Source organism: Pteropus medius, unplaced genomic scaffold, assembly GCF_902729225.1.
Source record: "Pteropus medius unplaced genomic scaffold, Ma_sr-lr_union100, whole genome shotgun sequence".
Lineage (NCBI taxonomy): Eukaryota > Metazoa > Chordata > Mammalia > Chiroptera > Pteropodidae > Pteropus > Pteropus medius.
The window spans coordinates 1,819,819-1,843,149 of NW_024355205.1; the positions used below are offsets into that span (position 1 = coordinate 1,819,819).

A 23,331-nucleotide genomic window follows, 5' to 3' on the forward strand; every position below is an offset into this window, starting at 1 on the left:
ATTTATATAGTAAATGTTTATTGAGTGCCTACTACATGCCAGACAGGTAGTGAGATCGGAGCTGAGTAAATGGTGGGAGACGTGTGCGCGGGATTCCTACAGCTCCAGAGGCTCTGGGCGGGCCTCGCTCCCACCCCCCAACACCTTGGCAAGGGCTCAGGAAAGAAGCAGGGGCACAAGGAGGGGAGTAGGGGCCACGGAAGCAGGGTGAAAGAGGTCAAAGCGCCAGGCCATGGTATCTGGTCAGGGCGACTCAGTCTCTAAGCTGAGATGCAGACACACACCTTCCGCAGCCGCTTCCGGGAAACTCTGCCCGGCTGCGGCTGCTGAGCACTACAGCGTCTATGCGGGCGCCAGCGTCGCGTGGAAAGCAGAGCTTGTCAAGACATGACTGTACGAGAGGAAGGCAGCTGGACCATGCGTGCGCGAACGGAAGGATGGAGCACGATTGGAGCAGGCTTTTTTAGGAGAGAGAACTCTACCATTCACTGCTTACTCTGGAGCCTGGATTCCAGTCCTAGGACAGTTAGTTGCTCACCTGTTGTGTGACCTTGCCCAAGTCACTTAACCTTCCCAGGACATCATCGGTTAAATGGGTTTCCAATAACCTTAGGGTTGGTGCGAGGATTAAAAGAGAATGCCTAGAAAGCTTCCCTAGCAAGGTTCCCAGCAGGAAAAGCTCCCGGAGCGGAGGTTGTAATTACCCGCTGCTCACACCTCACTGGGTTCCCTAGCTTCTGCCGGGCGGGAGCGCCCGCTGCTTTCTTCCCAGGGACCGACGACTCACCCGTGAGGGTGCGCCCTGCCTTGATAGATTTATTAGCTTGCTTGGGGCGGGGATTGGAAAAAGGCGAGGTGAGGAAGGAGGTAGTGGAGGGCAAAGAAAGGGAAGAAGCGGAGGGGCAGGAGGCGAATGAGGCGAATGAGGCGAATGAGGCGGAGCCGGGGAGGAGTCGGGCTGGGTTCCTGCGCCCGCGGCAGCGCGCACCCCGAGCCCGCGGCGGCGGCGGTGGGGCGGGGGCGGTGCGCGGCGGCCAATGGCGCGCTGCGCAGCGGCGGGGGCGGTGCAGGAACACCCGGCCGCTGACAGCGAAACTCCCCAACTCCGCCCTCATCCCGGAGGGATCCCTGAGCCAAACCGGCCGGGGCCGAGGCCGCTGGAGCCGCTCTGCAAGCGAACATGGCAGCAGAATGAGAAGGCTGGCGTCGCGTCTTGGCTGCTGCCGCCGCCGCCACCGCCGCGCTGCAGCTGGAGATCCGCGCCCGGCACCCTTCGAGCCGCGTGTTTAGCCGGCCTCCTGGTGGCCTCTGGATTATTTCATTCCGGGCTGAGAGCGGGAGAGAAAGAGGACCCGCAATTGAGCCGGTCCGGGCACTGGCAGCGTGTAGAAGCTTGTGCGTGCGACTAGCCGGCTGCGGAAAATACGCGGGAGAGAGCTAGACCCGGGCTGCGGGGGCGCGGGCGCGGGGATGAGCCGACCATGGAGCGGCCTTCACGGGGCGCACGGAGCTGGCCCGCGCTGCGACAGGGGTGCCGCCTGAGCCGGGGTTCCGCGGGGCTTCGGGGCCTCGGGTGCCCTGGGTGGGTCCGCGCCGCCGCCTCCGGGAAGGACAGAAGCCCCGCGTGGCGGACACTGCAGCAGTTGCTGTACTGAGGCGCCCCGAGTCTGCTCCGCCTGCGGCTGAGTGCGCTCTCGGCACCCGGGCGCCTTGCCCAGGGCACGGCGGCTGGCGCACCGCGACTAGCCGGGTGCTGGACTGTCTAGAGGGGTGTGCGCGTGTTGAACTGGAGAGGCGAACTAAAGCAGAACCAGGCGGACCGGAGCAGCCATGCTTCCCGGGGTGGGCGTGTTCGGCACCAGCCTCACGGCCCGTGTCATCATCCCGCTGCTGAAAGACGAGGGCTTTGCGGTGAAGGCGTTGTGGGGCCGCACACAGGAGGAAGCGGAGGAGCTGGCCAAGGAAATGAGCGTTCCCTTCTACACCAGTCGCATTGACGAGGTGCTGCTGCATCAGGACGTGGACTTAGTATGCATCAACCTGCCGCCGCCCCTCACCAAGCAGATCGCTGTCAAAACCCTGGGTGAGAGACCCCTCCCCCTTCCTGCCTCTTCTCCTTGCCTTCCCTGATGCTTTCCTCGTCTAGCCCCCTCTTCCTCCCAGAAGCTTACATGGCCTTTGCGCTGACCTGGGGACCTGAGATCCCACATCCTATTCGGAGCGCTCTCCTCCCTCATCCCTGGCCCTCCCCACCTCTACGCTTCCCTCCTTCCTTCTGAAACCACCTGGACGCGCTTCCCCACGTGTGTGGTGCGGAGGCTGGAGAAGGCGTGTGTTCCGGGGATAGGGATGAGGCGGAGCAGATGCTGAGGACTGGGGATGGCTGCTCTGAGGGAGAGAAAAACTATGTCCCCAGCTCTGTGTGTAGTGCCTGACTGTGCGTGCGCGCCTGTGAGAGGCGAGTGCGCGCCCAGGAACGCTTGAATAAAGGGCCCCACACAAATCTCGGTTTCTCCTGGGGGCGATAGATGACCTGACATTTAGCAGCTGTGGCGCCCTGCTAAGATAGTATGTTTTTTTCCGCTATGAGTTAGTTTAGTGTGAAATTAGACATGTGACAATCAGCCGGAAGGAATGATCTCGTCTTCACTGAAAGCAAGGACACAGTGGGAATGGTTAGATGGCAGGGGATGGGAGGCAGATCTACTGGGACGTTTTCAAGCTTCAGGGAGGTTCATAGGTTAGTAAATTGGTTAGATAAAACCAGAGGGCTTTAACTTTCAAGTGCGGCAGCCCAGGAGTTGTCTTCTGGGCAGACTGGGAGTCATATATCTTCAGTTTTTCAGGGGATAGGTGCCGTAGTTCTAGAGGCATAGACAGATGTTTTGTGTAGAAAAATGCCGAAAGGCTGCCAGTTTCACTTGGAAGCAAGCTGTGGTTCCTTCTGAATTCCAATCAGGAATAGTTCCCAGGCTTTGTGTTGACAAGCAGTTTGGGGATGAGCTCACCAACCTCACCATCCAGTCCCCCACCCTAACCTAGGCAGTCTGAACAATCTCATAGTACTGTACCAACATCTCTGTCATGCTCAGATAAAGTGCATGTTTTGTCCACCAGCAGTACTCACACACCTAAGACAATCCCAGGAAGATTGTTCACTCCTTACTCTCCCGAGAAAATTGTTGGAATTTTGTTGGTGAAGAAAGAGACAGCACAGGATGCCACGTTAGAGAAGAATTACAAGGGAAGATCTGGGAAGGAACAGGGAAAGCACACAGAAACCAATGGTAATTTATGTAATCTTGAAGAGATGTTTTATTTTTAAAAACAGGCATGGATTTAGGGTAGGTGAAATGGATATATACATTTTAGTTCTATCTTCAGAGAACTGTTACCAGAATGCAGAACTCTTTCTCCCTAGAAAACTGTTCTTATCAGGTTATTCTGCTGTTGACTCAGATGGGACATCTGATATAATCGGCTTCCCAATGCTGTCAGTTTTCAGTTAATTTTATTAAGCTTCCAACCTTTGCTGTCTGGTTTCTTTGGTCTTGAACTGAATGTCACCGACTAGTATTTCTTTTCTATTTCACATAGCATGTGTTGGGTAGTTAACCTCCGTGCTTACAATGGATCCGTGCATATCAAACAGATTATAGCCATTTTATATCATGAATCTATTAGGACAATTTGTATAAAACAGGTCCATGTGGAGGCAGATGTCTACTAGAGGGCATGTGAGTGGTCATGTCAGAAAGATCTTGTTGTAAGTAACATGGCTTCTCCCCTCTAGGGCAGCACAAGTCCTGCAGGTCAGACCCATAGAGCAACCCTAGAGCATGTTACCAAGAGAGTGGCAATTTGAGGAATAAGGGTGTTCCTGTTTTCTGACCATCAATGATACTTTAGCCATTAAAGTTTTTTGAGGCCATGGCTTCGAAAAAAGGTCACAAATTATATATTTCTGAATACTTTTTCCATTCTTGTTTCCAAAGATCATATTTTTTTTCCTCAATAAGACTAACGTGAGGTACCTCTTCAAATCCAAGCATAAGAGACATATGAAATACTTATTTAATGCTCATGCCTAAGGAATAGGGTTTCGCTCATGTTTTCATGGTAGGTCTTAGGCTTTTTTTTTTTTTTTTTTAAATTCTTTTGATTTTGTAGGTAATTTGAGGATGTCTGTGATTATAGAAAAAAGAGGCATTGGATTTCGAGGTGGCTGGACTACAGTCTTGTTTCAGACTTTATCACTACTGGAAAATACCCAGAGGTCACTCTCCTTTGAGTTGTGCCTGCAAGTACACCTCAAGGTGGTCATCTGGGTTTATTTTGCTGTCACTGTGAGAGGTTCGACACACACAACACAGGAAGTGAAAAACCCCAAACAGTTGTCAGGCTGGTCTGGCCGTTGGAGGTTTATAGATGCTAATGTTTATCTGGATTTGAGACAAGCCAGTCTTGACTAGTCTTGGTTGAATTGTCCTTCTAGCACAGGCCTAGGCTGTGAGTTGCTTGCCCAGCAATGGTGAGAAATCTGTGGCTCCCAATCCATACTCATAACAGGTCACAAGACTGTCAAGGTGAGGGGCTGGACTAGGGACCCTAGAGGAATGAAACTTGGAATCAATTGAATCACATCTTCCTTTATATCCCTACCTTAGTGAAATAGTCATTGCTTTGTGGTAGAGACTTTTCTATAATGTATAATTTTACCATTTCCAGGGCCGCCTCTTGTTAAATACCTATTATGTGCCAGCCAATATGATAGGTTCTGTATACAAAACATTTCCTTCCATGATTAAAATAATCCTCTAAGATAGATATTAGCTCCATTGTACCAATGAAGCAACTAAAATTTAGAGACATGAGTTGAATTGCTCATGGACATACAGGCAGAGATTTGAATCTACCATTCTGCCTCCCCTGGAATCATTTTCTTCTCTCCCATACCCAGACTTGCTCCATTGCCTCGGCTTCTTCTCTCAGATAATGGCAGCCCAGGTAAGTTTGTTGGAGTTATCTTTTATTCCTGTTTACCCCATCCATGGAATCAGTTCCCAAATCCGATCGATGCCAACTCCTTAATCCCTCTCGTATTTATTCCCTCTTCTGTATCATCACTTCCTCCACAGTAGGAAGTAGGCCCTTATGTGGTTTCTTAATTAGGTTCTAGTCAGCTCCTCCCCACTCCTGCCTCTGTCCACCTTTCACCCTGCTGCCAGAGTTACCTTGAAGAATTATGGACCTGATTGTGCCACTGCTCTCCCCTTTCATCACTTCTAGGAAAGCTCCAATTTCCTGGCATCACAGGCAAGAGCTGCTGGCCATTTTGGAACCTCATGAGCTTTAGCTAAGCCAAAAATACTGTTGTTCCCTTGAATAATCCCTGTTGGATTATATGTCCATGCCTTTGTCAGGAACACCCTTCTGCTTTGTGTTGGTGATGGATGCTATTCCCTCTTGAAGACTCAGCCTCAGTGTTACTTCCTCCAGAATTCTCCCCCTTTCTCAGTCCTGTTCCCCTGCAGATCCTTTTGTGGTCTCAGCACCATGGGCTGCCATCTTTCCTTATAGCTATTTTAATGCACTTGTTTAAAATTTAAATTTCATTTAGTTATTTTAAAAAGGTTGTATATTCACGTGGTCCAAATTTCAAATGCTGTAAAAGTACACACTGAAAAGTAAGTGTCTCTCAGTTTCTGTCCTTCAACTGAAGGCAGTTCCTGTTACCAGTTTTTCTGTCTCCTTTGAAGATTTTTCTAAGTATGTATATAGTATTTCACTGTATAGATAAGTCAAAATTTATTTAACCAGTTCTCTATTACTCAACATTTAGATTGTTTCCAGTCTTTTGCTTATGCAAACATGTAATGAATAATCTAGAGCATATGTCATTTTGCACACATGCCAGTCGGCTTGTAGGATATATACGTGAACTGCTGGTCAAAAAGTGTGTGCTCATTTCATTTAACAAAGACATTGCCAAATTAATTGGCACATGAAATGACACTGTTGTCTATTGATTTCCTTTCTTTCCTCAAGCCCCTTGATTGCCAGGTGCCTCACCTTTGTATCCAGAGCTATATGGCATGCAGGGCCCAGCATAATTCCCCAGCCAGATTTGATGACCTCATTTGTTCTGCTGCAGCAGGCCGCCCCATCTAGACTATGCAGCAAGCTGCCTAATTGCCTCCTTAGGTCCACTCTTGTTTCTTACCCAGTCTATTCTTTAGACAAAAGGTAAATGACACATATATGTAGAGCACTGTGTCATTCCCTGCTCAGAACATTTCAGCGGCTCCCATGGCACTTGGAACAACATTCAAGCTCCTTGTTGTAACTTACTTGGTGTGAAATGGCCCTGGCTACTAATCTCTCCCACCTCTTTGGTGACTACACACTCTCCCAAGCTCACCACACTCTAGCTACTTGGTCTTCTTTTTTGTTCCTCAAATATACCAACCTCTTTCCCAACCTTGGGCCTTTACAAACTGGCTCTTTGCTCTCCCTGAAAGGTTCTCTCTCATTCCTTTGAATGGCTAGCTCATTGTCACCTTCAGGTTTCAGCTCAAATGTTATGTTGGGAGACAGGCCTTTCTGGATCCTCCAATCAAAAGTCTTTTCCCTGTACCTGTCAATCATACCTTTGTCTTACTCTTTATCTTCTTGTTAGCACTATCTCAGTTTATGATCTCTTTAGGTTATTTGCTTGTTATTTTATTTGCTGTTTCTCTCCTCAGCTAGAATGTAAATTATGTGAGGTAGGACCTTTGTTTGCTTTGCTTACTAAGGTGGCCTTATCTCCCCTAGACAGTACCAGGCACTGAGTCAATCACCTAGTAGGCACACTATAAATATTTGTTGAATGATGAATGAATGCCTTTTCATTGAATGAATAAATGCTTGGGAGAGACAAACAGTTATAAACAAGATGTGTCAATCAATATATAACATTTTTATCCTGCACGCAGTAGCCCAGTTCTTCTCAAACATTAACTCGTATTACCTGGAAATCTTGTCAAAATGCAGATTCCAGGGTGGGACCTGAGATTCAGAATTTCTCTCCAGGTGATATGGAGGCTGCAGCAGCCAGACACAGAGATGCTATGGTCCTTTGCCTTTGGGAAAAGAAGATGTCCCCTGCCGTGAGCAATTAACCTGGCTGGGGAACCATGTTAAAATACCTGTTGCCTTTGTGTGTAATGTGATAGTGTCTGTTTTCACAGTCCGTTTTCACAGGTTTTTGGAGACAGTAGTGCAGATGCTCTTGGGGAAACCTCTCCTTGGAATGGAAGGCTCCTTCGCGAGGGAGGGTTTCATTGAGCTTTGATCTGATCTCACATTGAAGTTGCCCCAACATGTTTGGTATTGTTAGCTGAAGACCTGGAGCCATACATGTACCCTTTTTTGTTCTACTTTTCAGGGTCAGAAATTGCTCAAGATTGAGGAGGGCTGCTGGAACAGGGGTGAGACAGTGGGGAGGAAACGGGATTGAGACACGGTCCCACTGATCATGGTTGCCACACTAGCAGAGATATGGCTGCAGATAATAAAACGGTGCTTTTGAACTTGAGAGTAACTGTTCTGAAATCCCAGCAAACTCAACATTTTCAGTTCTTCCTTGAGATCTCTTCTTGAGCTTTTCCTACCTAAAGACTGTGGGTAAGGTGAGTTTCTGTCCCTGAGCACTGAGTGAAATGATTTTGGTCTATTAATTTGGCGTGGAGTTGAGAAAGCCCTGAGGCATTAAGTAAATGAAAGAAATGACTCTGTTTACTGTTGGGAGAAGTCAAGCATCACCAGCCTCACTGCAACTACCTGAAATTAGGTGCAGTACTTTGTGGATTATATCTGGGTTTGAAAATGTACAATTCTGCAGAAGTTTAAATTGGAGTGAGAAGAAGCTTAGAGAAGAAGTTGGACATTTTGATACCTGAAACTGAAGAAGAATGAAAAGAAAAAAAAGGAAGTAAATGGCATGTTTTAAGGGTTTCACCAAGAAAGAAATACACAGGCAATTAGTTACATATTTTGATTCAGGGCAATCATGGCCTGACAGAGAGTATCATTATATAAGATGTTGTGATTCATAAAACTAACCAGTGTTAGGAAAGGCTGGTGGGTTACAACTGTGTGACTTTGGGAGAGGTTACCATCCTTTCTGAGCCTCAGTTTTCTCATCAATAAAACAGAGTTAAGGATCCTATACTATTGCATTGGGGTGATAATTAAAATTGGAGGGCATATGTAGAGACCTAGTACATTCTCCCCTCCTTAGTTATCTGCATAAACTCAATAAATGTTAGTTTTATTTCTGCCCAATGCAATCAGTTCTTTACCCTATTTCAAATGGTGCTTTTGAAGATTTAAAAAAAAAAAAATTTCTGAATAGATGATTCCTTCCTGCTAGATTCAGAAAATACAGTTAAAAGTTTACTTATTTCTAAAAGGGAACGTACATAAGTGAATTGTCGGAGGTTGTCTTTGCTGAGAATCCAGTACTTGCTTCAGATATGTGATCTAGAAGGTGCTGATTGTGAACTCACTGTGCTCCTATGAAGATTTCTTATTACTGTGAGAAGATTGCAGGGCTGTCTCCCGGAACTCAGGGCCTGGGATGTAGCTGGGCCTCAGGAGGTACCTAAAAACCATGAACTCCTGAAATTTGACCATTTTGTGTTCTGCTCATCTCCATGTGTCAGCTTCATTATCCATCTCTCTTTAGATCAGCCTCCTCTGCTTCAAGGGCCCATGTGGTGGAGAGGACACTGTGCACACGCAGCTCTCAAATATAAATATTACCTGTTTGGCCACCTGAAAAGTGCCGCTCTCTCCCTGACCCCGACTCCTAATTGTTCTGTGTGTGCCTGATACCTTCTCCTGGCTGAGTCTTTTTGGAAGTTATCTTATAATATGAGGAAAATATCACAAAATGCAGTGGGACCACTCTACTGCAGGGCGGTCATTCTGAGCTAGGTCCCATTCCAAAAAGGTGCCGATTAAAAGAACACAGACTTGGATGAAGATTGTACAAATGTAGACATTTCTTGATTATATACATTCTTTATCCACTTTATGAAATATGCATTTGGCATTTTACTGCTTTTATAATGATCAAGAGTAAAACAATGGAAAGAAACAATATATGTGATGATCGAATGATGCCAACCTTGTTGTCATAGTTATTATTAAATTTAGGTTGTATGTATATTTTAAAGTATGTGGTGGAAAAGTAGAGAAACATGACCAACTCCATGGAGTTTTATGATCATTTGTTGGCTTGAAAGCCTTTTTCTGAGGACCTCCTACGTGGCGTGTCCCAGCAGAGGACTGCGAGGAGGCACAGACCTTTTGTGCTCAAGTATCAGCACAGGGCCTCCAAAGGACTCAGGAGTCAGGAAAAACACTGAGCTCCCTGGAAGGAGAAGGATTTCTGTCTTCAGACTGCCTTTGGATCAGAAACTGCCTATATCGGCTCTTCCCTAGGTCTCCATCCTAGGTCTTCAGGTTGCTGTCCTGCCCTCCAAATTTTGGACTTGCCAGTTCCCATAATTGCAAGAGACAATTCCTCAAATAAACCCCTCTCTCTGTATATAAAAATACACACACACACACACACACACACACACACACACACACACATCCTTGGTTCTGTTTCTCTAAACAATCCTGATAGATACATATTTTGGCTGGATCAAGGCCATCTGGCCAGGCAAGCGGGGCAATGAGACACCTGGTAGATGTGTCACGTAAGTAAGTATATGTCTGGAAGGACTTGTCAGTGGAGAAGCTGATCCAGTGAGTTCAGCTGGTGGGTGTGGTCCCCTAGAAGAGAATCTCTGAGCATTGTTCTCTAAGCAGGAAGACCTTGAAGGCAAAAGTTCTTTTTGGTTCTGATTCAAGCCCTGGAAGATGTTGAGAAAAAGGCTTTCACACCCTCACCACTGAGAGTTACATTGACCCTTCACCCATATCAGTTTTACACCTGTCAGCAGGGCTCTGGGGAAGCTGGCCTCTCAGGTTTGGGCAAGTCTGAGATGCCTTGGGGTTTAGACTTTCTATGAGAATTATTAATGACCTGTAGAGTATTAAAAATACAGAAAAATAAGTATATTATAATGATATGAATTGTTTTTTAAATTTCCAATTCCCACATGTAATAGCCCTTATAGTATTGAGATGCTCTTTTAGTTAGCCTGTTTATAAACTAAAACTACAGTTCTGAAGCCCCAAACAAAGCTGATTTGCAGCTTTAGCATTGCTAAAAAAAAAATAGCTTTATTGAGGTACACTGTTTGCATCATAAAATTCACCCATTGTAAGTGATTCAATGATTTTTTTAGTAAATTTATATATTTGTGTAACTATCTCCACAAAAAGTTTAAGAATACTTTCAACATCCCCAAATGTTTCCTCATGCTTGTTTATGGCCAATCCTCATTCCTACCTGTAGCCCCAGGCAACTTACTGATCTACGTTCTGTCTCTATCATTTTGCCTTTCCTAGAAATTTCATATAAACAGAATCATGTAATATGTAGTCTTTTGTGTAAAGCATCTTTCACTTAGCATGTTTTTGATGTTCATCCATGTTGTGTATATCAGAAGTTCATTCCCTTTTTATCGCTGAGTCATATTCCATTGTATGGATATACCAGATTTGTTTATGCATTCACCATTTGATGGATATTTGTATTGTTTCCAGTTTTTAGCTATTATGAATAATGCTGCTATGAACACTTGCATACAAGTCTTTTGGTGATCTCTGTTTTCATTTCTCTTGGATAGATATCTAGGAGTGAAATTGCTGGGTTACATGATATGTATATATTTAACTGTTTAAGAAACTGACAAACTGTTTTCCAGAGCAGCTGTACCATTTATATACCTATCAGCAATGTAGGAAAATTCATATTTCTCTACATCATCACCAACTCTTGGTATTGTCAGTCTTTTTGATTATAGCCATGGTACTGTGTAGTGGTATCTCACTATAATTTTGATCTGCATTTCCCTAGTGACTAATGATGTTGAGCACCTTTTCATGTGCTTATTAGCCAGTCGTGTATCTTCTTTGGTGAAGTGTCTATTCATATCTGTTGACCATTTTTAAATTGGGTTGTTTGTCTTCTTTTTATTGAGTTGTAAGCATTGGTTTTGTGATTTTGTTAAGTTAGGGGTAGAATTTTTTGATTTTCAAATATTTCCCTTTGTTTTTGATTTTGGAACTAGGTACAGCTGAAATAATTCTCCAACCCAACTGAAATTAGCTTTGCCAAAGAGTAGTTGAAATGGTTCATTATGTAGAAGAGGGAGACGAACACGTGAGTGGGTACTTATAACTGGGCTCCAGCATTGCCCGGGGTCCTGATAATGCACTGAACATTCTTTGAGGGGCATTTCCAATTCAGAGATTACCTGAGATGCTCTAGGATCTTTAAATCACTTATTTTGCCCAGTATTTAGAGAGTGTTTCTTTCTTTCTTTCTTTCTTTTTTTTTTTTCATTTAATAAATTCCTTTGAATGCCTGTAGTACTGTGTTAGCTGTGGTGGGAACTACCCCATATAGTAAGATCTGGTCTTTGTCCTTGAGAAAAGATAAATGTATGCAAACACAACAATACAACGAAATACATGATTAAGTACAGAATAAGTCGTTATACTGCAACGCCAGGAAGTATTTGCTTAAGACAGTTGAGTAACCCAAAAATGTGGGTATTGGATTAAGGGTTAACCAACCATCTGGGTAACTTTCCAGTGCCAGTCTATAAAGGGTTCTTAAAGGGAAAAATTAGAGAACATGTTTGAACCAAATTCCCCTTATAAAAAGTGCTATGTGTGTGAATGGGGGACTTGGAGCTGAGTGAGACCCAGAAGGGTCTCATAGGTGATGAATTATTGGCATGTTGTCTTCCAGAAGGGCAGGATCTAGTTCACTGTTGAGCTTTTGTTTTGCTGAGTGGGGAACTTGAGTTTGAAGTTAGAGATAAAATGTGCCAGGCCTACAAGGAAAGGCCTCGCTGGTCCCCAGTGTCCTTCCTCTCAGGCAGCATGGGTCCCTGAGGAAGTGGCCCTGCAGATAATGGATGCTGCCTGAAAGCTGAGGAAAGAGGAATTCCTGAGAGCTGGAATAGTCTGAGAAGACATTTTGGAGGAGGTGGGGCTCATACTGGATAAAGAGGGGTTAGAATTTAATAATTGAAAAAGAAGATGTAGAAGGCTCTGTAATGTAAAATCCTCTTCAAGGAACCACTTGGTTTTGTAGCGGCACTCTGAAGAAATTGTACTTCTTATGGTTGACCACAAACTTACAGTGGTTTAAGAATGTCCAAATTAAATTTTTTTTTCTTACCTATAATGATAATTATTAAGTTTTTGCCAACAAATTCCACTACCTCCCTTCATCAGCAGTAGTGCCGCTTGCATCTTTATCTCCCCTCAGATCCCAATGGTGACAGTCACAGATGACACAGCTCTGGGGTAAGCAAAGGAGAAGCTTGCAGGATAGTTGGAAAGAACCCCGTTGAGAGGAGCACAAATGGCCGCCTTAAAGGGTGTGAAAAAGGGATTCAGCAAGAAACATTGTGAAGACAAAGGTTCCCTGTGTGATGGAGTTTGGGCTGCTATGGTGGGAAGCAGGGTGAGCCGAGGAGAGGGTGGGCTGGCCGTGCTCAGTTCCTGGTTTTGTGTTTGTGCCGGATGGTGGAGGAAGCTCACGTCCCTTCATTGTATAGTTGAGCCCCATACAGTCCAAGGGTCAATGCTCGGCTGGGGCTATGAATTACTACTGGACGAGAAAGGATGAAAGAATCTCCTTGGAGAAGGGTACTCAGCGCGCGACGTGTGGAAGTGCTCAGGGAGATTGTGGGGCTACTGTGGAGTACTCTGCTTTCAGGAGATGGTTTTAGGGAAAAGCCACAGTAGAATGATAGAATGAATAGTTAATTCTTGACTTCGGATCCAGTAGTCCGTCAACAGAGCCTTGCTAGGTAAGTGCACTGGCTAGGCTTCTAAAATCTCCCCAAAAGTGACACACGGTGTATTTTCATTGCTCTACTTCAAAAGGAAACATTCCTTGTTGAATTTGGTGTCACCCTGCAGAAAGTAAAGTGAGGTGCTTTTCTCATCAGTGGAAAAGTTGACCAGTTTTAATAGGCTGCCCCATCACACTGCCTGGGGTTGAATCCAGGCCTCGCCATGCATGTTCTGTGTGGCTGTGTGTTCTCTCCTTAACTTCTCTGAGCCTCAGTTTCTTCCTCTTTAAAACAGAGCTAATAAAAATACTTAGCTCTGGATATTGATGACCTAAATGGGAGATTTATTTAAATTGAGCACTCAGTAAATGTGAGAATCCTGCCTAATCAAAACTTATTATGGTGAGCAGCTACTGTCCATTATTCTTTCCTTGAGCAAATATTTATTGAGAACACTTTATAACAGGCACTCTAGATTTCTGCTTTGCAATACAGTAGCCATTAGCCATATGTGGCTCTTTAAATTTAAGTTAAAACTAAATAGAGAATCCAGTTCCTCAGTTGCCCTAGTTACATTTCAAGTTCTCAAAGGCCATGCGTGGCTGGCCGGTGGGTGCCATATTGGACAGCGCAGCAGAGAACAATTCCATCATGGCAGGAAGTTCTTTGGGCCATTAATCTTCAGGCTGGAGATTCAGCAATGAACATAGCATGATCTAAACATGGAGTTTTGAGAAGTCTACACTTTTGTGTGTGTTTTGTTTTCTTCTAGGAAGAGAATTATAAGGCATCTACACAATAGGGTATCAGTGTATCATAATTAATTCAAAGAGATTTAACAAGATGTGGGCATGACTTTCTCCATTTATTAGTAAGGACTCTTATTAATAAAGAGATGTGCTGTGGAAAGTTTCCTAAAATCCCCATTAAATGTTGGGAATGAGCAACCAGATAAATGACACCCCTGCCCATCCCTGCTCATCTCTTGAGGTACTTTAGGTAGCAGATGGCATAGATGAGGCTGGAGTGACGCCAGGACAGAATGCAGCCTTTGCTCACAGGAGCCGTTTCTTTAGCCCTCTCAGCGACCCTGCGAGGGTTTCCCTCCATTTGGCTAAAGCACAAAGAAGCAAAGGAGGGCAGTGTGGGTAGGCACTAGATGCAGGCCTCTTAATCCCTTGAGAACCCGAGAGAACACTCACAAGCCTGTTCCTGAGGGAAGAAGACTGACTTCACAGGAAGATTGCTTTCTGTACGCCACTGCCAACACACTGTGTGACTCTGGGAAATGAGATTTCTGACAGAATTTCTATTCTCTCCAATCCCTCTGTCCTCTTCATCCGAAGGGAGAGGCTAAATAAGGACGAACGCATAAAGCCTCAACAAGTAGGTAATTACTGTTTTGCTAATTATTATTGCATTTTTTTTTTCCCCTTTCGAGTCCCATTCACTTTGTGAAAGCAGTATCCATTTGTGCGAATGTTCCTTAGGGAACTGGGACTGTGAAATTCCGGCTAGTTGAGCTTGGAGGGAGAGATGAGTATGCATTTGTGAGAGTGTGAGGGTGTAAGTGTGTGTCTCTGACAGAATGTCTCTTAACTGAAGTCAAGGGCAAAGTAAGGATTTTAGATTACTTGTTACTTAAATCTGTCACTGGCAGCTCCTTTTATCTCCTATATGAATATGAATAATCAAAAGCGGGTGGTGGAAAATGAGATTCTTTTCCCTGCTCTGTCTCTTCCCCTTTTCCAATAGAACTGGGGCAACAGAGGAGGAAAAAGCAGCACGTATAAACATTTAGGGGGGAAAAAAATCCCACATGGCTCTGTTTGTCTGAACTTCTGCTCCTTCCAGCACCACCCACGTGGGACATTTGTTTATGCCACACAATAACGCTCTCAGAGAGTCCTGAGGGACAGGTTTAGAGCCCGTGGGGATGTAGCCTGTCTGACTTGATATGCACAGCCTTTCATATCTAGGGCACAGAGGTAGCCTGGCTTTCCCCAGGAGGCCCAGGAATCCCACAATGCCACATTTGTCTGTGGAACTGAGACTTAGCTACTTGTGCTTACCCAAGCGCAGTGGGCCGCTGTCCACAGCCTCTGTGCATGGGAAATTTCACGGGAGAAATTCCGCCAAGCAGCTGACATTTACTTTTCTCCTCTGCAGCCTCCATGACCCATGATGATATTGACAGGTGTGCTCATTACAACAGGGCTTGGGAAGCCAGTGGGATTGCACTGGCCACATTCTCTGATAGGACATCCCTGTTCGGGTATTTGCCAGTCTTCAACTAGTTTATTTATATTCACCATCCATGAATTGAGTGTCTGCAATGTATACGGCAATATTCTAGGTCATGGGAGGTGAGAAGAGGTCTAAGATGTAAAAATCTGGTATCTGCTCTGAAAGAGCTTATCATTTATCCAGAACCTACATATCACTTTTAAATGAGAAGAGGAACTAATATTTTATTGAGCATCTACTGTGTACCAGGTCTGGAGTCTAGCACTGTATAGTGTCATCTCACTCCCACCTCATAACCAACCTTCAAGGTGGGCATTTACCATCTCCATCTTCCAACTGAGAAATTGGACTGTGGAGGGGCAGAATTTCACATATCATTGATTCTAAGACTCTTTCTCACACTTTAGCATTTATATGTCCTACAGTCGATGTCATGTCATAGTTTAATTAGCAGAGACTTTTCTTTCTTGGTAGTAAGTAAAATAATCGTAGATCTTTGCAATGGTGTCTTAGATTCTGCTAAATAAGATATTTTGTCAGGTTCACCCAGCTGAAAAGAAGTGGAATTAGAATTCGACATAGGTTTGCCTGACTCTAAAGCTTGTGTGTTTGTCCTCACAACAAGCTGCAATATTTGTGGTCTGGCTTTGCTCTCCTTTATAACTGTGCAAAGGCCATATGATTTTCACAGATGAAGTATGAAAAGAGAGAAATGACTGAACTGCAGCTCACATCTAGTTCCATAACCAAGGCAAGTAGTCCAGGGAACTGAATCCTATGTCAAACAGGATGTTGAAAGATTGTGAAAATATTATTTAATTATCTTCTTTTCTCTACTGGTTATAACTCATTGTTTAAAGAGGCCAACAACAAGTGGCAAACTGTGGTACAATAGTAATGCATTTTTCCACTTGTTCTGGTGTGCTCTGGGCACAGTGAGGTGTTTTTACCTGCAGGAATCCATTAGAGATGTGACAATGCCCTTTTTACTGTACTGGAGAACCATGATGGGAGACACAGGCCAGCTCCCTCCCCTGCATGACTAATTCTGGGAAGTCCCCAAGTGCAGGCCTGTGTGTGTTTATCATTATCACAATGCGCCATGGTCAACACTCTCAGTTATGAGGCGAGGTCTGTTGAATTCCACAGTTGACCTGGATTCATAAAGCAGTGCTCAGGACTAGAGGGGGTGGGGGGAGTAGGGGGAGAAGCAGCCAAGACTGTAGCCATGATTTGGACACCCTAGACTTGATCTACACAGCTCCCACATGCTTAAAGAAATCTGGTCCCACAATGGACTTCGACTAAGTCATTTTCCTGAGCAGCTGATGTGAAAAGCAGAGAAGCAGAAGGGAGACTGGCTAGGTGATTTGATGTCTCATGGAGGCCGTGTGAAGAGTGGAAAGAGAATACTCCTGGCGATCAGAACACCATGACAGGTCTTGGAGAGACCTAGGCCCCTAATGCCTGAGGGAAACCGAGTCTCAGAGGAGTCAGGACCAGACCTGGGGCTCTAGAAAGTGTTCTTTTTTCCTTCCTCAGGTATTTAATCACTCGGGGCCTGTTTTTCTTCGACAATGAGGAAAATGGAGAGGTTAACTTCTGGGAAGCTCTCTTATGGAAATAACATCAAATAACTATGAAAAAACCTGCATACACAAGAGTGTTCAGTGAAGCCTTATTTATATTACCAAAACCTTGGGTATAAACACAAATAGTCCACAGTAGGGAAACTGTTAGGTAAATATGGTAAACACAGTTGATTAAATACTAAATAGCCATTGGAATTATGTATAGGGAGACTGTAGTAATCTAGGGATTTTTTAGTGATAGAATTATTGATAAAGAAAAAGGATACAGAAATGTTTGTATATTATGAAAGCCTTATTTAAAATACGCATGCCCAGAAAATTAAAATCTGATAAGTAATTAGGCCAAATCTTAATGATGGTTATTATAGGATTACAGAAGTTGGATTTTTTTTCCTTCTCTAAATTTTCAATTTAAAAAAAAATATGGTCTTAATGAAAAGATACATTTATTTTTCGAAAGAAAGAGGCAATAATGTAGTAAAAATTGTTTGGCTGGGGTGACTCTCTAGTTCTTACGGTCTATGATGCTTTGAATCTGTACAGACATTTATGGTGAAGCAAAAATTAGTCCAGCATTGGCCAAAGGGAAAAGGTGGTCTTTCAAGAAGTGGAAGTGGGTGTATGAAGGTCTAGGAGCTTTGTTGTTGTTCAGGGGGATAATTGGATGTGACTCTGAATTTGGGAAGAAGCCATAGGCTCTTGGTTGTAGGATAATTTATTTGTAATTCTAACCTTGTGTGCCCGGAACCCAACTGCTGCAGGAAAGGGCTAGTGCAGACGTGTCATTTTCCTCTGCCTCCTGAAACTGCCCCGGGTAGAAGGAGAAGCTCTTCTTGACTTCAGTCTTCCAAAGAAATATAGGAATGGTGTAATTGTAACATTTCCAGTTTTCGTTTCCCCTTTTCTTTGCGGGGAGTTTTCTTTTTAGTCAAACCTGTGCTGGTATAGATGGTGAGCAGCTTCAGATCCCTTGTTCTGAGAAAATTAGTCACCTTCTGCTGGAATTGCTCTCTGGGCCATCGGGATGGTGATGGGCTGACACCAAGGGTTTTGGCCTGGGATCTTGGACAGGTGGTTCTTGTCCTGACACCACAACTAATTAGCTGTGTGGCTTTGGGCAAGTGACCTTACCTCTTTAGATTTCTGCTTCCTTACCCATAAAATGCTGGCGTCAGAGTGGGTTTTATGAGTCCCTGCCAGTTCCCACCTTGTGTATCTACTCCAGTAATTCACTTTAAAAGATTGGCACTTACCGGGCACAATTATTTGGTTTGGTAAATATTTTTAAGTGCTGTTTTATTACCATTGCTGTCAACTATATTTTATTACCATTGTTGTTACATAAACACACACAGTTCTTCTTTATAACAGGGAGCAGTCTTCCCTTTATCTGCAAGAGAGGAGATACATACATATTAGGGGCAAAGGGACATGAATGGTGTGGCTTAGTGGGAAGGCAGTTTGCCAGCAGTGTGTGTATATACATGTGTGCTTCTGTGTATATGTATGTGTGTGCCTGCCCATGTGCCTTGTGCTCTTGAAGTGTGGGGGTTTTTTTTCCCCCTTTAATGTCACTGCTGAGAACACACCTGTATGTATGGGTAGCTGCTACTATCAGCCGTCAAGCTAGCAATTTGGTGGGGTTCGGTATAATTTCTGGGCACAAATTTATCAATACTGTGGGCATTTGGGGTTAGCTTTTTCTGCAGGTGCCCTAATTCAACAGATGGTGCTCCATTGCACTAAAGAAAGATGTAGTTTTGCCCAAGAAGAACAACTTCACTGTCAGCAGAAGATCAAAGAGATATTCATTCCAAGCCACCCCAGGCCAGAAATTGTACTAGGGACAGTTTATAGGAGACTGAGGGAGGGAGACAGTAGAGAACATCACCCCGTCACATTTGAGTAATTGGCTGGCTGTAGCCAATTTTCACGCAGTGACCACCCAAGATGGGCCCCCTCTGCATGTGGTCACTCTTCCATGTGCTGTGAATAAACTATAGGTGGAAAGCCTGTTGTAACTGATCATCACCCTGACAGAAGAGTGAGTGGACCTCACAAGTTGGCATAAAGATAAAGAGGATCTTAAAAGGAAAATAACTCTCTTTACTTCTCTCATCATTTTTCCTGGTTATCTCTTAACTCAGGTGGAAAATCCACACCATATAGCAACACTAAGAAAGCACAAAAATATTGTCATCTCGTACCTTCCATAGAGTCACATGAGCAAAGAATCAGGGACCAGCAGAGAATGAAGTTGCTGGTTAAGACAGTATCTGTGTCCGGTGTGGGACGTTTTTGGGTCATCCTAGCCTGAAGGTGGCTCCTGTCTTTCCCAGCACTAATTTTACACTTGCTTTTTGTGTTTGACAGTCATTATAAATGGGAAAGTTCCTGAGATCCAGCCTAAACTGAGTAGTTCTTTGCATTCATAGTGAATCCTGTGGGTTCTTTACAAAGGAGACAGTGTGATGACAATGTCCTGTATCAGATGTGTATTGGATGACCCAGGTTTCATTTCACATTTGCTGATGGTGCATATGGATCTTCCTCTCTTTCCTTAACATTTTTAGGGAGAGGGAAGCCTTAGTGGGGTCTCATCCCGGATACTAACTCACTTTGTGGCCTGACACAGCCTCTTAATGTCACTGGTCTCAATTCTTCTTATAAAATGAAGGGTTCATTTACAATGGTGCTCAAGCTTGGCTGCATGTTAGGGACCATGAGAAGGTTTTGATCACCCCAAAAGAAAAGGGAAATAGGCTGAACTCTAGACCAATTACATAGGAGTCTCTGAGGGTAGGAACTAGGCATTGATATTTTTAAAAGCTCCTCTAAGTTAAGGAGCTTTGTTTAAAACAGCGCCTCTCAAACTTTAATGTGATCTGAATCACCTGAGCATCTTGTTAAAATGATTCTATCGGTTTGGATGGGGCCTGAGATTCTGCATTTCTAACAAGTTTCCAAGGGCGCCGATGCTGCTGGTTCACAGACCAAGCTTTGAGAAACAAGGATTAGGATCAAAATATGAGCCATGGTACAAGGCACAATAATTATGTTTGCAAAAACGTGGCATAAACACTATAGTATATAAATGAGTGTAGAAGAAACAGTAATTATTCTGGCAGAGTAAGTCAGGGGTTGCTGCACAGAGGGAGTGGCACTTGAGAGCCCCTTGAACAATGAGGAGGCTTTCTTTGGAAAGACTATAAGTGTGTATTCATCAAGGAAACTTCTGTTTTCCAGAGAAACACAGCCAATAGGATGTATATGTGTGTATATGTGCGTGTTTGTATGTGTGTATATATGTGTGGATCGATCGATGGATTGATAGATAGAAATTATTATTATTATTTTAAGAAATTGATTTATGAAAGTGTGGATGCTGGCAAGTCTGAGATCTGCAGGGCTGAAGACTCAGGGAAGAGTCAATGTTGCAGTTCAAGTCTAAAGGCAGCCTGCTGGCAGAATACCCTCTTCTTTTGGGGTTATCATTCTTTTTCTATTAATTGGATGAGGCCCATTCCCCGTTATAGAGAATAATCTGCTTTACTCAGAGTCTGCTGATTTAAATGTTAATCTCATCTAAAAAAATGCTTTTACAAAAACATCTAGAGTATTGTGTAACCAAATATCTGGGTACCATGGCCTAGCCAAATTGACACATAAAATTAACCATCTAATGAGAGAAATGGTATTCCAGTTCTTTTGGCCTTTGTGAACTATAAAACTACAGCTGGAGAGAAAGAAGCTGTGGTCTAAGAGAGCAAGAGTGATTTCTGGGCACTTCTTAGTCTTTGCCGGGGATGTTCCGACAAGTCTTTGTTCTGTATAAATGTGGAGGGCCGGAGTTCACAAGCCACAGACTTAGTGTTAGCTCTGCTGTGGGTCTGTTTGCCCACCCTCTCCTCTGTCTCTGCGTGGGCACTGGAGCCCAGACAAGTGTCTGGATCCTTCTACTTGCCTGGCTCTGTGCCCAGGGGAAATGGATTAACAGAGAAGAGCACCCAGGGAAAATCAGATCTGGAGGAAAACTTTTGTGTGGTGCTGTGCAACAGATACTCTGCCTCACTCTCTCGTGATTTGAGTCATTTGGAAAAGGGGAAGATGAATGGGAGCAAAAACACCCAAATATCTGTAGATACGGAGCATGCTGTAGTACAGGAAGTCTAACTTTTTCTGACCCTGAGACTCAGGAAGAAATACATTTTACATTGTGGCCCAGTAGATATATAACTATAAATGTGTAGATATAGATAATGCATAGGTATGTATATGTGTATAAATAAAGTGGGATAAAATCGAACAAGCGTTATGACTTGAAACTTTTACTTCATTGGCATGCAATGCATGATGGTATTTTCTTTTCTATTGCATTAAGAAGAAGAAAAGCTGTTCCTGTCCCACTGAACTGATTTCACAAGCTTAATGGATGGTTACCTGTGGTAAAAATGAGACCCAAATGCTGGTGGAGAGGAAAGGATTTGGAGAGTCTTGCGATCTAAAATAGCACAGCTCGGTAGAACTTTCTGTGGTGATGGAAATGTTCTGTTCTGTGCTGTCCAACATGGGAACTGCTGGCCCTATGTGACAGTCGAGTATGTGAGATGTGGCTAGTGCGAACGAGGAACCGAATTTTAGATTTTATTCCACTTCAATTAATTTAAATGTAAGTAGCCACATGTGGCTCCTGGCTCCTGTGGTGGATGGCACAGACCTGGGGAACTGCCTTGCCTCTAAATAGCTGTATGGCAGTGAGTCCCCATTCTCAACCATTCCTCCTGTCCCATACCCCCAGGTCCCTGGTGCAGCATCTGTTAAGCGGAAGGCTGGACTCAGCTCCACCTCTCTGGGTTCTGGTGGTCTGGAAAGCCAGGCTTAATGCTTACATGGGACATATAGTTAATTAAGTGCCCTGGGCAGTGTTACAGATAACATGCTTTGCATTTTTAAATGCTCCTTAAGAAACCTTTCCCTTCTTCCCTTTCAGCGGCTTAATTGCTCACCCGTGTGACTTGACAGTTTGAAAAAAGAGATGCTTTCTGCTTAATGAAATCTTAGCAGCCCATCTTTACTGACTTGCTGAGCTCCATGGATGGCATTTGCAACCTGAATGAGAGGTGCTCTGCTTTCATCGGGTGCTTCCTTATCAAATACAGGAAACCTCTCTCCAGGCAAATGTGATGTCCCAAAGGAAGATGACAGTGTGAATTTGGGGGCATAGGTTACCATCGGGGTGGGTTCGTTTTATTTTGCCATATGTGGTTTGCAAAGCTAGTGATTGCGTTTGAGGTTTGGAGGATAGAATTTGTTTAAATTCTAACAGTTGGAATCGGAAAAGACCTATTGTTTCACTGACCTCATGGCCCTGCTGGAAAAATTAAGGACCTAGGAAAGGATCAAGGAAGAGATGATTTCTTCCTCACTCTCCAAAATGTTCTGGTAATCAGTCAACTCTGAGTAAGGCGAGCTTTGGCAGCTGTTCTTCTTCTCCCAGAATATCTTTTCCCGGGCCCTCACAGTTGAGTGGACTGAAGGTGAGCTGAGTAGGAAGATCAGAGCCCCTTGATTTGTGCTGAGCTCAGAAGTAATCTAAGGCAGGGGTCCCCAACCTCTGGGCTGAGGACCAGTACTTGTCTGGGGCCTGTTAGGAACCGAGCGCAACAGGAGGTGAGCAGTGGGCAAGGGAACGGAGCTTCATCTGTTTTTGCAGCCGCTCCCCAGTGCCAGAATCACCGCCTCAGCTCCACCTTCGATCATCAGGCTTTAGATTCTTATAGGAGCACCTGTCCCTGGTACCAAAAGTGTTGAGGACTGCAGATTTAAGGTGTTCTGCCAGTTCATTTTAGCCCTGATGGGGTAAAAAGAGGGACAGAAATTTTAGGAAGAGTCTCAATTCATGACATTCAGAAACTGGAAACAATATCACCAGGCCCCATTGGAATTAAATGGCCCCAGGCTGCTAGGAACATTTATCTTCTTATTGTTTTCTCTGTGTCTAGATAATGAGATTAGATTAAAAAAGAAAAAAGTACAATGATAGCATTGAAGATGAGCTGTGTCAGATCCCCTTACACATAACGGGCAACCCCTTTTGTTAAAACTACAGTAATTGTCATGTGCCAGACATCTCACTTAATTCTTACTTCCACACTCTGAGAAAATAATTATCTCAATTTACAGATGGAGAAACAGAGAGGTTAAGTAACCTGTCCTAAGACACAGCTAAGAACTGGCAGCTTCAGAATCTGAACCTCCTATTCAGGCTATTCAACTGCTGTGCTGCCTCTCAACTTCAGGCCTGACAAGCGAAAGGTGGCCTTTTGTGCCCTGTGGGGCTGGTGACTCATCGCACCACCCTCGGTACACAAAGATGGTACAAGAGGCACATGCTGACATGCCCAGTGTCCATCACTCTGAGAGGTGGGCGTCAGAGCCTGGCTTGTGTGTTTTCCGGAAAAAGCTGAGTCTGGGGGGAGGTGGAGTGGTGAAGAAGGAGCCTCCTTTCTCTC

General features: G+C 44.3%; 1 protein-coding gene across 2 annotated transcripts in view; it reads left to right on the forward strand.

The window, feature by feature from the left end:
• The first annotated feature begins 1,085 nt into the window (after window positions 1-1,085).
• Window positions 1,086-23,331, forward strand: part of GFOD1 (Gfo/Idh/MocA-like oxidoreductase domain containing 1) — a 97,993-nt gene continuing 75,747 nt past the window's right edge. The window contains exons 1-2 of one of the 2 annotated variants that reach the window (XM_039857974.1): window positions 1,845-2,083; window positions 4,961-5,007. In XM_039857974.1, the coding sequence (XP_039713908.1) occupies window positions 2,031-2,083; window positions 4,961-5,007 (100 nt within the window). In that variant the 5' untranslated portion in view covers window positions 1,845-2,030. Of the gene's footprint in view, window positions 2,084-4,960; window positions 5,008-23,331 lie in introns of both variants that reach the window. The other variant, XM_039857973.1, reaches the window with a different exon arrangement.